General features: G+C 46.9%; 1 protein-coding gene across 8 annotated transcripts in view; it reads right to left on the reverse strand.

Moving 5' to 3' along the window:
- The window catches only part of sif (guanine nucleotide exchange factor still life), a 214516-nt gene that overhangs the window by 145001 nt on the left and 51879 nt on the right, over positions 1–17636 (reverse strand). For all 8 annotated transcript variants that reach the window (XM_089570560.1, XM_089570559.1, XM_089570562.1 and 5 more), the window contains exon 2: positions 15150–15413. In XM_089570560.1, coding sequence (XP_089426686.1) covers positions 15150–15256 — 107 coding nt within the window. In that variant the 5' untranslated portion in view covers positions 15257–15413. The remainder of the gene's footprint in view (positions 1–15149; positions 15414–17636) is intronic.

Raw genomic sequence — 17636 nt, forward strand, 5'->3', positions numbered from 1 at the left:
CAAGAAGCACCACCCGAAAGCAAAGAATAGTAGTCGCAGCCCTACCTCCTATTTTAGAACCGTTCGAGGGTTCATTTAGAGGTACGGAGCTTTGAAAGTTGTTAAAAACTCATCACACGCGACATTAGGCACACGGATACGAAAGCCTGTATGTAGAAACGATACGGTACTATACGCGACTGCACTGACTGAAGCAACGATGTCTAACAGTTGTGCCATGTGTACGATTGCGATGGGAGCGCTGCGATAAGTTCCTGCTATTACGTGGAACTATTGAAAAGGTAACTGCATTCTTCGTACCTCTTCTCTTTTCTGTCACCGGAGGACCAGGATGTGGAGAACAACCTTATTACAGGAAATAACTAAAGCCTCATGAGAAGGATCACGACAGCGCCATGATACAGGCAGAGCGTACCTACCGTCGAGAAGTCGGACCAATTAACGGACGGCAACGGATACTGCGTTTCCAACGCAACGTGAACGAAAGGTCTAAAAGTGAACAAAAAATAGCGGGACATTTCGAAAACTGCGTTCTAACGGTACTGCATGTAGATTAGAGTAAGCAAGAGTAATTTTAATTACGGCAATTTATCTCATTGTTTAAACCCTTTTAAGTAAATTTCGAGCCTTTTGTAATGCTGAACTGATCCAAAACGTGAAGCCGCAAATGGCGAATTTTCGCAGCGTCAGCCACATCGCGAAGGTGTTGCTAGCCTGGTTCGTTTTTGCGTTGAGCATATTTTCGTGCCGCAGGCCAAGACGGACCCTTAGGGAGAGGACATACACGTCACGGGTAATATTAAGAAATGCTGACATGCCAAGGCCGAGGCCGGCCTTGTTTTTACCATAAGGCACTTCGGCGGCATTCTCCATTAGCCAGCCACGGCGCGCACTGGGCTGCGCAGTCGCATTCGCCGTCTACGCCCTCTAGCGAGTGCTCGAAATCCCGCTCTTTAACTCTTCAGCCACCAACCATGAGCTCGTCACCAAGCCCGAGCTGTATTCGTCATGGGAGATTGTACCACCAATATCACCAATGACGAGCCACGCTCGTTCCGCCCGATGTTGCGTTGCTCCCACAGCCAAAGACGTGTTGGTTGCAATTTTCAACACTAGAGGGCAGTAGATGTCTATAAAATGTTTTACGCATTTAGCTTGTGTTTTAAGACTGACAGTCGGTTTTGCGAAAAATCGCCCAAAAAATTGATGGTTTTGGTATGTTTTTCGGGAATGAATTTGGTGGAAAACGTTTAACTACGATCTCCTACACTTCCTTAGGAGCGTGCCAATAGGTCTAACAATTAGTTTCTATGTATAAAAATCGCGCCATAATTAGTTTTGCGCACCTCGTTGCAGTACTACAATCGAAACTTCGCCTATGTGCAGCGGTTTGGAAGTTAAATAATGATTCGATCAATTTTTGCGGGTAAAAAAAAAGGAGGAAAGATACATTCGTTCCCTCAGAGTGTCGGCAACAATAACGCTTCATATTCGTTTCTACAACAGGCAAAATTTTAGTCAAAAATACACAGCTCTAGGGGTCCGCTTCCAAGCTGTGTAATGGAACACTCGGTATCCCTGAAAGTACTAGACATCGGAGGGCTGAGGATAGGAGTTCCGGTTACCTTGGATATGTTTGGGATCCTGCCACTGCGAAATAAGCCACAATTCTTGGTCCGGAAGGACAACCAGTGGACTGTATATTTTTGGCGGAGGCTGTACCTCTTGTTATTATATACTCGGCTCACCTGAAGGCGCTGACGGCTCTTGAGTTGATTGGATTTGTTTACATTCGTCTGCAAATCAATATGATCGACGCGCTCTCGTAAACAGTGAGCATTTATCATGCTCATCGTTTACTCGGCTACCGCTCGCTGTTTTGCATAGAACAATAATAAGCACTGATAAACAACGAAAAACATGATAAACAATGACAATTATAAGCGCAACGGATCGCAATAACAAGCTCTACAGCAGTCTGGGATCGTTTACCATTGCGCTTATGGCAGTGATGAGGCAGCCCATACTCTATACCAACGCGGTTAAAGCAGACTGATTATGAAATTATAACCTTTCATCTAAAGGCCGATGCCACCACAAAAAAACGCACCGTTATTTATTCTGCTTGTGCGCGTTCAAAAACAACCACGCAATAGGAACTTTTCCAACCCTTTTCTTTCATTCGACCCCGCAGGGCCTTTGGGGAGAGCTGCAGGGATCGCGCAGGGAGAGGTTGGAACAGAAAACGAGCAAAACGTGACGACGCTGCTACCGGGACTGGTATGAAAGCAGGCTCTCACCCAGGCAGCCGAGGAAAAGAGAGAAGGAGAGAGAAAAATAAGAATAAGGGTGAAAAGACGGCTGTGCTATCGGAAACAGCGAAGAGAAACGCAGGAGCAAGAGCACCACCACCATCCACGACGGACAATTCTCCGCAGCAGCAGCAGCACCAGCAGAAGCATCGGCGCGGCAGCCGGAGGAAGAAAAGGAAAGAAAGGAAGGAAGAGAGACAGAATAGAAGAGAGAAAAAAAGGGAAGAAGAAGCATCGCCCGCGCGCGCCCCATCGACCGAAGGAATCCGCGCGAAGCGGCCCCGCCAGCGAGTGAAGGGGAGAGGGCAAGGCGGAGCGCAGCCGTGGCCCCGGAAACGCCAGAGGAGGAGGAGGAGAAATTCTCCGCCTCTGCGCATCCCTTCTCTCTCTCTCTCTCTCTCTCTCTCTCGCTGATCGTTAAGGGGGGACGCAGCGGCACTGCAGCGGCCGCGGCCCGACACGTCGCGGAACAAAGGAAGTGCCGTCGTCCTTGCTGCGCTGTATGCAAGCCGGCGGCGCGCGCGCGCGCGCTATTTGAGCGGTTTTTACGCTCCTGCGCCTCCAGCGGAGGCGCTTCGGAATTTTCGGCGGCGCTTGTACGGAGCGCTTCGCAGGCCTTGCTGCTCTGTTTTGAGACCACTCGTCCGATGTGTGCGCGGCTCGCTACCTCTCCGGAAGAGACAGCGTCGCCGACTACGCACGCGGGTCTGTTGCTTCGAGGTAGCCGGCAACCGGTGGCGTAACATTGCATGGCCCCGCGTAGCCCTTACTCAGCTTTTCAAGAACTGAATGCATCGCTCTTTAATGTGATGTTCTGTCTACTCTGTAGTCGTACAGTACCTCCCAGCAGCAGCAACTGGGCACAATATGTAACTCCGTGTTATCTTAAGACTACAGGGCGTTAAGGAGTGTGCTGAGCGTCTTCTTAAGATCACATCGATCATCTGTGTCCTAAGGCTTTCGATTTTAGCAGCGATGTTATTCGTAATTCATTTCCTGCTACTCTATCATCGGCACCTGGCTACCGCCTTTGACATCACACCTGATAGCGAACAGGCAATGTCTATAGCTCGCTCCGGTATCAGAGACAAAGCAGACCCACTGATCGACAAATGAATAAGAAGCAAAAGAAATCACAATGCGCGGCCTCTGCTCGCGCATACCGCATCTTAACATGAAATCACGTTACAGTGTGTGCAGAGCTGCTGCTGTTGCTGCTGGACGGTATTGCGCAACCGCACGAATGAAAGAACATGAAATTATGCCCCGCTGCAGCAAGTGAAAAGCTACAAGAAATGCGGATTTAAACATTATGTAGAGAATCAGGCTATGCCGGGCAGGAAGCTATGCTTAGCTTAACTAATGCACAGCTACGAGCTGAAATGAGCTCCAGGTTATATGAGGCAACGGGCTCCACATTGTTATTGCTGTACACAGTTAAAAATCATGTAGGTTTCTTGGTTGCGTAATGTTACAGACATTGCAAGGCTGCAGATTATGTAGGCGCTGAGGTAATGCAGAGGAAGGGTATGTTGTACACAGTTAAAAATCATGTAGGGTTCTAGGTTGCGTAAAAAATCATGTGGGGTTCTAGGTTGCGTAATGTTACAGACATTGCAAGGCTGCAGATTATGTAGGCGCTGAGGTAATGCAGAGGAAGGGTATGCAGTGCTATAAGCTGTGTAGGGTTATGAATTAAGACAGGCAGTGCTGAAACTAAAGCGAGGCTGCCGACTATGCAGCGTTGCAGGTCATGCAGGACTATATATAAGACACGAAGTTCTAATGTCTGGAGAGGACAGTGACAAATCAAGTAGGGAAACTGCATATAGAAATCTAGATGCTACACAGCACTTCAGACTATCCGACGCTATTGAATACGCAGAGTTAAATCATGCGAATTGTGTACGTACAAAGTGCATGTGCACGAACAGAACGTGCAACGCAGTTGGTAGACACGGCCGCAGATTATACAGCGCTATTGACTTTACAGTAAGCAGGGGTGCTGAAAGTGTTAGGGCTGTACAAGCTATGAGTGGCCACAATCTATACAGTATTGATGCTTTCAACGAGCAAATGTTACGCCGGAGCGCAGCACCGCTGTGCAGTGAAGTGGGCTATGCAATCTTGTGACTGCACAGAGATAAATTATGAGGCACTGTTGCATGAGCAAGCTAGGCAATGAGCTATGCAGGGCCTCATGCTTTTCAGTTCTGGTATATTCACAGAGTAAACTTGTGCAGGAATGCTGAATACGCAAGCTTGCAAGGACGCTCGTTGCGCGAAGCTTAGTTTAGACAGCATCATGGAGGAGAGCTGGACGTCAGAGTCAACAAGCAGTGCAAGTCCACAGTGTTTGTAGCGCTACTGGCTTCACAGTGCAAAACTATGTAGGAGTGCGGGGTGTGCAACGCTACGAGCTATATATGGAGCCGCGGGCAACAAATTTGCAGTGATTGCACGGACTTAAATAACGACGGGTAGTTCAGTGTGCAGGGCCACAGGCTTTGCAGGCTTCGCCGAGTTAAATTGCGCAGGACTGCTGATTATGTAAGGCTACAGGTCATACAGGGCCACAAACTATGCAGAGCATGTCCCTGCAAAGAGTTCAGTTGTGCAGGCCTGCTGAAACTGCATGCAAGGCTATAAGCTATGCAGGGCTGCACACAACGCAGTGCTGGTGGCTTCACAGTATCATGCAGGACTGCTGAATGTGCAAGGAACAAATTATGAAGAGCCACAGTGTGCAGTGTTAGTAAAACTGTAGGAATGTCGGAACTTTCACGGCTATGATCTATGTGCCGCCGCTCTCAGTGCGATGCCAGCGGGTGCATAGACTTAAATCATGGCTGACCGTTGAACGGACGCGGCTAAAATATTTACAGGGCCACGGGCTTTGCAGTGCTGTAGACTATGAAGCGCGAGTGGCTACAGAGTTATATTATATAGGACTACCGAAACTACAAGGCTGCAAGCTATGCAGGGCTGTGGACTTCATAGTATTAGGAAGGAGTGCAGAATGTGCAAGTCTGCAAACTATGAAGGGACACAATGTTGAATGATGATGGCTTCACAAAGCATAACTATGGAGGAGTACAAAACATGCCTGGTTATGAGCTATGCCGCTCGCGATGAGGTGCCAGTGCTGCATACAGTTAAATTGTGGCTAACTGTATGACTGACTCTTGAGCGAGCTCCTACAATATTTACAGGGCCACAGGCTACGCAATGCCGTAGACAATGCGGCGCAAGCGGTTACAGAGATTTAAACTGTGCAGGACCGCTGGAACTGCTGTGCTACAAGAAATGCAGGGCCACAGGTTATGAACTGCTGCCGGTTACACAAAGTCCCAAATTATGTAGAACTGCTGAATGTGCACGGTTGCAAACTACGCAGGACTGCAGGCTACGCAGGGTTAGAAATTAATTATGCAGCGCTGCAGGTTGTGCGGGGAGTTGATGAAGGGACGTGGGATAAGCAAGGTTGCAGGCTTCGCGGAGTAAGGTTATGCTCAAACATTAGCCACGCTTCACAGCGCAACAACAAAGGATCGCAAAGAATGCACACGCCACTGGATGCCAACTTATTCTACTTAGTAGCATACAGACTACAGAGCAAACAAAAACAGGCTGGACACCGCGCTTCAGTGACTGTACACACTATATCGCTGCAAGTGCACACTAACATAGCGTTGCACGCGTCTATTTACGGCACTGAAAGGAAGACAGGCAGTGTATAACTCGGTATATCAAGCTTCGACGGCCGCAAGAACATATGGTACAAAGATCCAGTGTACCCTGCGCGCAAAATTGTGGTGTTTAGCACAGCGCACTCACCTCCGCTTGATCGCCTGTATATTGACGGTGCGTTTGCCCATGCATCCAACCCATTAACTGACTCTCCTCGTGAATGGTATGTCACGTGAAGCACGCCTATCCGCTGAAATATTAGAAGACGGCATACTTTCTTTCCTCCTTGGCTGTGGCCACAGCGTACCACGCTTCGGTTCGTCCATGCGGCATGAGCACCACAAACAAGTATGCGTGATTTGATGCTTCTATACTGGCAGGACCTCGAAATATTCTTTTAGGTTGCGCCCGGCTTTCTGGCACGATGCGGCAATAGCGTCTGTGGCTACCAAATTAACATTTTTTTTTCATCGATTCTTCCATTTTATAGCACTTTCGTTAAATGCTATATATAACATCATTACTGGCGCATTTTGGCCCTTAGTCGCCCTGTTGTCAAAAACCACAAAAATAATTCATTCCATTAACTTTCGTTTTTTTTTTTTTTCTGGCATTAACAGTTTTCGCTATTGAGTTTTTTACGCTACGGATTAGACATCTTCCTGTAATAGGAAGCGGCCTTCTGTTCATGAATCCTCTCTCTCAGATCATAATTACCAACAAAGGCAAGCCATCGCAACCAATATAAATTCTATTCTTACATTTTGCTTATATATTCACGCACTTCTGCTCTAACCAGCATGTCTGCATATGCAGTTTGCCGGAAGCAAATACTTTTTCGTAGTATGTAGTACGAAATAGCTTCAGTCTATTTTGTTTTTTGTTTGTTTTTTCATTTTGCTTTGAGTGACACCAACCATAATGACTCCTTCAGGGCTGTCGTTCTCAGTATTGTGCTATAATTCTCGCTCATTTTCCTTGCTCCCAGATCCTGATACTATCTCGATCTTCCGCTGCCTATAGAGGGCGCTCGCAGGTCTGGAACTATCCAAAAAAAGTCTATTTCCGAGTCTATTTTGGAGTTAGCCTGAAGATCGGTGATAAACTGAGAAAATAATCGGTTCCTACACAAAAATGACAAAGTTTTGAAAATCTCAAAGCTCACTTTTCACGTACATTTATTTTTATTTCGACAAAGCAACCGTGTTAAAGTGGAACTTTGTGTGTCTGCAATGTGGACGCAAACATGCCTGTGTACCAATATTCAAAAGCAATATAGGTAGGTTTTATTCAAAGCCACTCAGCGGAATACTGTTAATGGTATAAACAGCCCGACATCTTTTTTATGTTTTTATTTTAAAATGCACGTGAACAGTTCTCTTCAAATGCGCCATTTACAACATAGCAGAAATATTGTCTAAATCTCGATGCAGTACACAGGAGTCCCCGAAAATTTCATTTTTTTTTGTACAAACACTCGGTAATCTGCGCAAAGCGAAATTAGCAAAAGTAGAATCACGCTACTGTTAATTTTATATTTGAACCCTGGGGAAAAATATTCTCTAACACAAGCAATAAACTGTTTTGGCCGCATTCTGTACGAATAGAGTTGCCAAGTGGAGGAAGACATCAATCGCCAGAAGAGCATCGCTGCTTTTCATTTGTCTGCTTTGTGTATATTTGCCTTCTTGTATAATCAAAGCTACATTTCATGTTTGACCCCAACTTTCAGCCATGGTGTCTAGACTGAGTAGCTGTGTCAACCGGAAGGGGGGGTGGGGGGGGGGCGAATTTTTTTGTTGGCGCCACCAGCGACAGCACGATTCGCTCCCGCTTCCTCCGGCCTTTGCTGTGCCTGTATGAACCCGATCAACTTCAACTGTTTTCGAGCGCGCATGAATTTGTTGCCATAAACTCCCTGAAGCAAAAAAAAAAAGAAAAACACGAGACGTAAATATGTATCATAGCGGCAGGGCCGCTGAGTTTAAAATATTTGTCTCATTAAGCTCGGCCGCGACATGTGCATATCATATTTTCTTCAAGCATGACTTCAAACACCACAAATGGAATTGTTTCTTGCCTTCCCCACGAAATATCTCCACCACCACGTAACCGTATGTCATGTATAACGCAATGCATACTTAGTGCATATACGCGGTGAATAGGGAAGTCACGAAACAAAAATGATCTACTGATAGATTGAATGAGGTTATATTTCGAAACAAGATACTCTAGTGAAGTGAACCAGCAAAAAAGCAATGCAAAGTAAATCATCACATGGGAGTGTTTTGGAGCACTCACGGAGAAATAAGAAAATTGTGTCTGTGCATTCAAGCATGCGTCTCAGCGAAATGATTTTTTTCCTGACGTTCCCCCACGCCGTTGTCTTTTTCATTTTTGGGGATAGGAGGCGGGGAGTTGAAATCGGCGCTAGATTACAATAAATGAATGTTGGAAGAAATGATGGCTGGCGATATATTGCAAAATAGTGGCATGGTTTGTGAACTGACCTTGTATGCTACTTACATCCGATATTTTCCTGAGCTGCGCGTAAGAACTGACTCACGCTCGCGCTTCCTCGTATTGCACTAGCTAGTGAAAGCGCATTTATGCCACATATCGCGAGGCTGTACAAAGCGTCAGTTGGGAATAGAAGGTATGCTATGGTCACCTTTATAGTAATGATCTCGATTCAGGGAAGATTTCTCATTTCTGAAATCAATGTCATTGGTCACGTCTTTACATTATAACCGGGAAACAAACGTAAACGAATACAAACACACTCAGTGAAGGAGGCAAGCATTTAGCGCTCAAACTCAGTTGAGCAGCTACGTCGCCGCTCCGGTTGCGGTGCAAAAACAAAACAAAAGAAAACAGTGAGTAGCAGTGTTCACGCTTGCAACTTCAAAGTTTCGGGCACAAACTCTTCGCCAGGAAAACCCAGTCATTTCAAAACTCTCTAAAGAAAGGAAAAAGAAAATAAACAAGGCAGTAACATGGTGAGCTACAAACAAAAAGTGCGTTTCCATCTCGGGAGTCATTAAGGTATCGCTACGTACCCAGACTTCCCGATCCGGCCTCCTTCCTCCTGCTTCCGTGTATTTCTCGCTGAAGACAGTGCCTCTTCGTAGCCTCACTCGCCCCAATAATTGCGAAACTCCTACGCTGCCCTCTTCACCGCTCAAACTCTGAGACAGCGCCACACCTCTGAGCAACTCATCCCAAGGACAGCACAGGCAACAACAGTTCGCCAAGCCTAAACATGACAATTCTCACAGCATGCTACCTCTAGTTCCTTCCGAACCCCAAGCACGACAAAATTCAGTTACTACGAACGATACCTTGGCAACAAACCCAAGCCATATTACTGCCGTGGGGCGACCCCTACCTTATAACATGCTAGGTAAAAAAGAAGAAAACCCCAGAAAGCGTGTGATGGTAACGCGCGTAGATTCTTTTGCTCTAATAAAGCGTTGCAAACCAAATCGTCACCGCCTAACACCTACTACCAACTAGACCTTGTCGATCGCTTCCCTGCGGCTACATATTCTGGCCGTTCCTCGCACAACGCAATAAGAAAAATGAGGCGAGCATGCAGCGAAGTGTCCGTCACCAGACTCGGTGTATTTAAAGACGCCTCACTGATGTTTTCGTCGTTTCTTTCATTCCGCACTACTCACGGCCCCTATCGTCCCGATAACCTCTAGCAACAACCTCTCGTGGAGAAGAGAGAACCTACACGAATAGCCCCGCGCAATTACCATAATCAATGTTGTCACCTTCTCTTCCCCAATCGTCTTTATCTACTTATCGCTGTCAGCCAGCGCACAAGCGAGCGATAAACGAAGCCACTACCACCGCCGCAGCAAGATATCGTGGCAGGCGAGCTCTGTAAGAGAGCCGATCTCACCGGGCGTGCGTAGCGTGAGCGTATAGAGTCGGGCCGTACACCTGCTCTGACTGCCAAATGCGGGCCCCGGGAACCTAATGTTTGCGTCAGCGCGGACCCCGAAGAGCAGCGGAGGCTTCGAGCCAGCGGCCTGGGCTCCGCGCTTTTACTCCGTGTTTGCCGATCGCGAGGGAACCGGAGGTCCCGGGACCCCGGCCCCCGCTTCCCGTCATTCCTAATCCGCCACGTCAACTGGAAGCGACGTGTTTCGCTTTCGGCACAAGCACTATATACGGTGGAGAGGAGGCGGATGTGGAGAGAGTGGGCACCCATGGCTCGACCTCGCAAGAATCGATCCCTGGCCGTCTTCGAGTTCGTTTCGCTTTGGGACAAGCAGCCGTATAGCCTCGGCAGGGATTCTACGGAGAGCATGAAAAAGAAACAAAAAAGTGATGCAGAGGGGAGGTGGCGAGTTGCAAGACGGCGGCCAGGGGAAGGTATAAGCTTTGACATAGCGGCGCGAAGGCAAACTAAATCCAGTGTCCTTGGTCTGAGGGGCGAAATGGGGGAGAGAATTCGGACCATGGCCGTGAGAAAGAGGAAAAGGAAACGAAATAGTAGAAGCGCAGTCTGTCACGCGGTATTCGTTACTGTTTCTGATATCACCGTGCGGCCGCAGCGGAACATTCGGGTGTATACATTTAAAGTGACCATGAGCTCGGGCATGAGCACTTAATATTTTGAGTGAAACTCAAGATGTGTATTTCGCAACTTTCCCCCATTTCATTTTGCGCGAAGAAAAAATACTTTTTTTTTTATGGGAACCTGTAAATGAATAAAGAGCCTCTTTTTTCGTGTGTATGGCGTCACACTGAATGACGTCACAGATGGCGGAATGACCAAGCGCGCCATAATTGTCCCATCAAAAAAAAAAAGAAGCGATAAGGTGCCGAAATTATGAGCTTGAAACAAACAATTTCCTCGTCCATCATTCCTTGCAACACGCTTCTGTCATTTGGCGTCCTTAATCACGAAGTTTCGGTGCGATCTCGGCCGCGGCGCCCGTATATGTAGGAGATATACTAAAACGCACATGTGCTGTGCGATGTAAGCTCACGTTAAAGAACCCCAGATGGTCTAAGTTAATCCCGAGCCCTACAGTACGGCGGCCCTCATAGCACATGTGCCGCTTTACAACTCGGCATCCTCACCAAGACAAACTTACCAATCTACTTACAACCGTCACAACAAAGTTCTGTTAATCGTGCCATCATACTCGTTTCAACTCTCAAGAGAACGCTTAATATGCCATCATTCGCAATGCGCGGAAAATGCTCAAGTATATTTTTTTCACAGACTGTATCACATCATCACACATCATCCCTCGCATCGCATCGATCACGACAATAAGGTTATCCCTGCATTTGCCCGGACGAAAAAATACAAAGATTCGCCTATAACAATATTTATTGACTCTAATAAAGGCAAGTTTGCCGTGTCTAGGTGGGCCCTGCAGCGATCAGGATACTGCCACATTCTAATAAAATACGTTGAATTCTAACGGCAGATTTACCTCATTCAGCAGACGTGTCATCATCCTGGTTAAACTTCTCATAGCTGCGTGTTCTAAGACATACTGGTCTCGCTTCAAACAAGCGCTGCCTCTTGAAGTATCATAGAACGATTCATTAATGATTAGAAATCTCCATCTTCTGTACAGGTCCAGAGGCCGCTTTTTTATTTTACTGAATTAATATAGTTCTTACCTTCCGTGTTTTTACCGGTCGTTTAAAGGTCTTAATTTCTCCGTACTTGTTTCCTGCACACTCACCGGTTAGTCTCCCAGTCATTTTCCTCCACTGTGAGTAGACGCTCTTTCTGTAGAAGTTATTAAATGCCTTAGCTGCCCGCCTGTTATCATCCAATTTCCTCAGGCATTCTTCACACAATATTTTACTGTGAGCTCCCCGCTCTCACGGTCGATGCCAAGCCCATGTTCCCCTGTACTGCCTCATTTGTGCTTTTGCCGTGGACACAAATGTGTTAATCTGTCAACAGCTCCCTAGATTATTTATAGCCCCGACTGAGCTTCTGTCCTTAGGCGTATAACTGCATTTCCAAAAGTAAACCCAGGCACCATTATTTTTTTTTCCAAATACCTGCCAGTACTTCGTGCCTATTGTTCTCCCATAATTCTCTATGCTTCATTATAGTTGAATGTCTTCGCTCTCTCGCCATAGTAGTAATGGGTGCTTTTTCATGCACATCTCTCCTTCATTTACCCATACCCCTAGTACTTGTATTCTGTCACTGTGTGTATCTGATGAGCTTGAGCAGTAAACACCTGACGAGCGGTACAGTTGAATATTATAAACCCTGAATTGTATGCGCTAAAAGTAAAGCTTACAGCGTCCCCTTCGTCGTCACAAATATTAATCGGAATCTGGAAATCTCCCTGGATATCAGCTAATAATGCAATATCGTACATTTAACCCGGGAGTCGCTGTTTCTACGACCATCCCGTGTAGTTTGTACGAGCTTAGACTACATTCTTGTAGCCTCCTTTCTATATTTATCATATAAATCATGAACAGCAGCAGTGATAACAGACTCCAATCGTGTACTTCAAGTGTTGTCGTGCCCCTTATTTCTTGCCATGTGTACTCTATTATCTCGGTTAACTTCCTCCAGTAACTCTATCAGCTCATGACCGATACCTACATATTTAAGTATGCCCCACAGAACCTCCCTCTTTATTTTATGTTGGTCTTATCTAAATTCTCTTTAAAGATAAAATTCACTCTACTCTGTCGCCAGCTGTCCGGAATTTGCTCACATGATAAGACTGTTTCCAATGCTTTTAACAGCCAAGGCGCCGACTACAGGCTATACGGAGAACTATTAGTAGTTCCCTTTTACAACACTCCTTTCTTTTCCCTAACTATGAATTGAGCAAAGCGGAGCTGTTCGGCTGACCATGCGTATTGTGCCAATCAGGGTGTCGGATTCTGATACGTGGGCCTTAATAGACAACTTCGTAACTGGCGTAATCACAACACTCAGGTTAACTCTATGCTTAAATCTAATATACTAACTCTTCAGCTTCGCACGCAAGATCGGCTTGTAATTCGCCAGCGGCTTGGCTTTCGTCTCGTTGTCTGCCGTGAACTGGCCAACCAAAGTGTCCAATGCACGGCTCAGCCACGCACAGATGCTAACAGCTTTGAGAGGCGGGGCGGGGTGCCGCTGTCTAGTGGTTAGACACACGTCGGCAGTACCAGCATACAGAAAAGCATCATCATATCGCTCTCTTTTTCATGAAAAGGGCGTCACACAAAACAGGCCCAGAAAACATTCCTAGAAAGATGACGGTCCCGTTTGCGTCAGCTGTTCCTGCTCCGGCGTTTTCGTCATTGGACCGAGAGAATTATTTCGTTGGCCTCATTGGCGTGGACAGACATCAGCAAAAATTTCCTTCACTTCTATGTTTTACGAGAGCGGAGGATATTACTGCAGAATATGCATGCCACCGACACGTGGCGGTGCACGTGGCGACCGCAAGAGCACCCTTTGATTAGCGGCAGTTAAGTCTATTCACGCGTTGGTCCCGCTTGATCGCTTAATCACGAGGCTAGGTGAAGGAATATTGACAAATGCAACAATTATAGATCCGTGGCGCATAATACCGTGAATCCTGTCACCCAAGAAAAAAAACTGACGCAGCTGTCAACGCTACGTTAATTATGGCTGAAATTAGGCCAGGTTGGTAAATATGCCAAGCTGGCAGTCATCGCATGACCGCATGTGGTTGAGAATCCTCCTGACACGTGGAAAGTGCAGGGTTCGATACCCGGTGCCACCGGGCACCCGTTGGCTTCCGGTGGGTACAAACTTTCTATTAGCCTGGTGCTCGTCTTTTTCTGGATAAAATTTTTCGAAAAGGGATCTCTGACCCATTCTTGTGAATACTAAAAATGCCTTGAGCCATTGTGCTGTTTGGCCAGAGCTGCCCGTACGCAATAAAAAGTGATCATCATGTGTTATAGTAGCACAGAAGCGACATAAGCGGTGCCTATCATATGATCTACCAGTTCGTCTTGTACGTTTCTTCTCTGTAATAAGTCGTCATCCGCAGACGCAGCAGTTGTTTTTTGATTATTATTTCAAACACCGGTGCAGACACCAGAGGTGCCACACGCCGAATTTATTAATCCAATTGACATTTGGAAAGTAAGGCGGTGCGGGGGCGACCATACTGCCGTTGTGACCTTTCAAAGCTACCGTCCACTTCTCAGTACTTAATAATTTAAATGCAGGCAAGTCCAGGATTTTTAGGCATTGTTTAATAGTGAAGTACCAGCGGAATATTGTGAGGTACTGTCATGAAAATACTGAGGGTAATGGTCAATCCTTCTGACGCGTAAAAAAAATATTCCCATCGCTCGCATCGAGCACTTAAGGCTGTCACAAAAAACCAATCGGGAATGTTTTTGCCGATGGCAAAAACGGGAATAGCAAGAAAAAAAAAAGAAAGCAAGCCTCAAGAGGGGAGATCTGCGGCTACATTGATTGTAATAGTGAAATCTTAGAGTATATGAAAAAATTCCGTTCATATACTATTTCGCATTGAAGAAATGCGCTTGTCTAGAATTTGGTGGCATGAAGAAAAAAAAAAGAAATATGCCACAAAATTATTATAAAACCGACGCGTAAGGCTTGGAGGTCGGGAATGTTAACGGGAAGCTCACCGGTTTCGGATAATCGTTTGTAGAAATGTCCTGACGGCGTTATAAGGTTCAATATCACCTGCCCATTTGCTTAATTAGTTTTCCTTTTTTATTCGATGAGTGCCCGAAAACAGCCTTTTATTACGCGTCCTCTTAGGACGCTTTGTAACAAATCAGGCTGATACACTGCAGGACAACTTGAAGTGGTGCACCTTAAAAATAGAAGATTGCACCTTACACGAGGGAGGCCTTTAGCATACCGCGGTCAGGATCTTTGCTTCAGGCAGATTTTTGTTTTTCGACTACGTCAGAGTATATACTCTCAAATAATTTTTGTGCAAGATTCACAGCAGTGCCAAACAAAACTGACTGAAACAAAAATCCTTGCTGGTTTCGTGCAAAAACACTCCGTCCATAATTTCGAGACGAGCCTGCTTGGCGTGCCTATCACACACGCGAGCCGGCGTCTCCTCCGCAGACGAGCGAGCGAGGAAGAAAGAGAGGAGAGAGTCTCCCCCTGGCGGCGCTCACCGCAGCAGGTGTCCGTCCCTGCGGCGCGTGTTCTGCCAGGGCGTGTCCTCGTAGCGGTAGCCCTTGCGGACGAGCGGCGCGCACGAGCAGCTCAGCTTGTTGCCCATGGCCCCCCCTCCTCCTCAGCAGCCTGTCCGGCTGCGACGACGCCTGGGCCGCGGGCTTCCTCCTCCTCCGCCGCCTCCGCCGCCTCCTTCGCCGCCGCCGCAGCCGCCTCCCGCCGACCCCGCGCTCCGCCGCGGTCGGCTGCGCCGCAGGGCCTCTCTGCAACGCGGAGAAGAGAGAGGCAAAGAGAATACGGGTAAGGTTCGCGCTCGCGTCGTCTCCACAGACTAATTCATTCATTCATTCATTCATTCATTCATTCATTCATTCATTCATTCATTCATTCATTCATTCATTCATATTGCTGCACCCACACTACCCTTTCACTCGTTTGTTGATTTATTTTTTTCATACACACACGGCTTCCTTTCCCTTGCTAGTTCACTGACTGATGAACTGATTCGCCTAATGAAACAATAACACATTCGCGAACGCGGGTCGTTTGGCTGACCAGTACAGTGCATCTCACAAAGTGAACAAGGGAGGGGAAAGCCTCAGGCTGCTTGTCAACTTTTTGACACAAGATGACAAGAAGACACGTTTTCTTGTCAAAACGTTGTCAGGCACCCTGAGGCCTTCCCCTCCCTTGTTCACTTTGTGAGCGTCAAGAAACCATCTACCAGCCCGCTCTCTACCATAAACTGAAAACAATCAATAGTTGCATGATTAAACCAAAGAAATCATGAGGCAGCCTGAAACTGCGACAATGCGTAGCCACGGCGATCATAATCAAACCGACGCGAAATCCTCTAAGCGAGTGTCGCCATACGAAGAAGTCGAAGCAGCTGTCATCCTCAAGCTAGCGCTCGGAGTGGAAAAGCCCACTTGCATGATATGGCGTAGCGTTAGTAAACGATGTCTTCATACTTCGCCATCGGAATATCACAAAAAAAGTTGCGCGCCGTCGACAACGCCAAAGCGCAGTTCACAACGTGATGCTGAAAACTGTGATAACTGTGAACACACAAAGAAGCAGACAGCCTCGAAACTTGAGGAGCGAGGAAAAGTACATCATCAAACGCGTCGTAAAAGTGGGAAGTGTATTGAATCGTTATTAGAAGAAATCAGGGCCGAAGTAGGGTCGGAAAATGCACCACTTTTAGAGGTACGTTTTGCTCCATTTTTTTTTTTTTAGAGCATAGAAGGATGTGACAGCCGCAGAAAGGATTATCACTAGCGGCCCTCCATTGTTTTTGATGGTGATAACATTGCAGAATAAATTAGGTCGCATGTCCTTCTTTGATTAGTTTTTTATTGTTAGTTTGCAGTGTTATGTGCTCTTGCTTTGATTATTTGTATTTTGTTATCATTTGTTTCTGGCTGCCACGATGCTCGCGTCTATCCTGTTGCACCTCCCACTGGGGCCAGGAAAAAGGCAACAGCATGCGTAAATAAATACGTAAATAAAACGAGGGACGCGCTGGATGCTGGAGTACAGATGAGCTCTGCCTTAAACATTCCTTGCGCGTGACAGTGACTCATTCAGGCAGTAAATTCTTACGCAAACCAACTTGTATGCAGCAAGGCACCACAAGTGCCAGATTGAACCGTGGAAAGTGAACGGCACTGGCAAAGTTTGAGCCACCTGCATGCACATCAAATCTTCTCCTGTTTTCGGCAGCGCCCGGAAGTTTCACATATTAGGAAAGCCTATACCAACATATAGAAGCTGCATGTTCTGGAGCGCGCTTGAACCCATGAACCTAGAATGCCCGACAAGTTGTTTCCATTCTTGCAGCGGCATCCAGTGATAAGCTAGGCTTGTTTTCTTTTTTTTAAATACATAATATTACGTTCACACGGCAAATGGTCACACAGAAACTTCAATGTGTTACTATCAGCTCATTATTAAGCGTTACATTATTAGTTTGCGACTCGGAAACACACACACAACGTTCCTGGAACCTACGTCCGCTGCCAATAGCTGCCGAGTCGGAAAGCCACGTGCTTCTACTCCGTGACAGCTCGGGATAATTTGGTCAAGACTGGAAACACTCCTTTTCCTTTCACTGCTCCTACCTCACTCTTTTTCGCGTGTATGGAGTCGCATTACAGGAAACAAAAGCAGCCAAAGGGCAGGCAGGCAGGCGAGCCGGTAATGGGCAACTTCGACATCGACAATGCAGCAGCAACAGCGGGCCTAACACGTCGGCCGCGCGCCTTCGCGTTCCGTTTCCATCCAGCACGCCTGTCATCACACGTTCGGGCGCGGAAAAGCTGTCGGCTCCGACAGCTCCTTGCCGGTCATTCTCTTGCAATACGTTCGCTCTCTCACTCTGTTAAACGAGCAAATAACGTCCCGTAACAACTACTGAGGAAAGGGGGAGCTTGTAAGAAGAGGAAAACCAGTGGCCAGATAGATAGAACGTCGAGAAAGAGATA

The sequence above is a fragment of the Amblyomma mixtum genome, chromosome 2 (genome assembly GCF_055824585.1).
Source record: "Amblyomma mixtum isolate Tamu chromosome 2, ASM5582458v1, whole genome shotgun sequence".
Classification (NCBI taxonomy): domain Eukaryota; kingdom Metazoa; phylum Arthropoda; class Arachnida; order Ixodida; family Ixodidae; genus Amblyomma; species Amblyomma mixtum.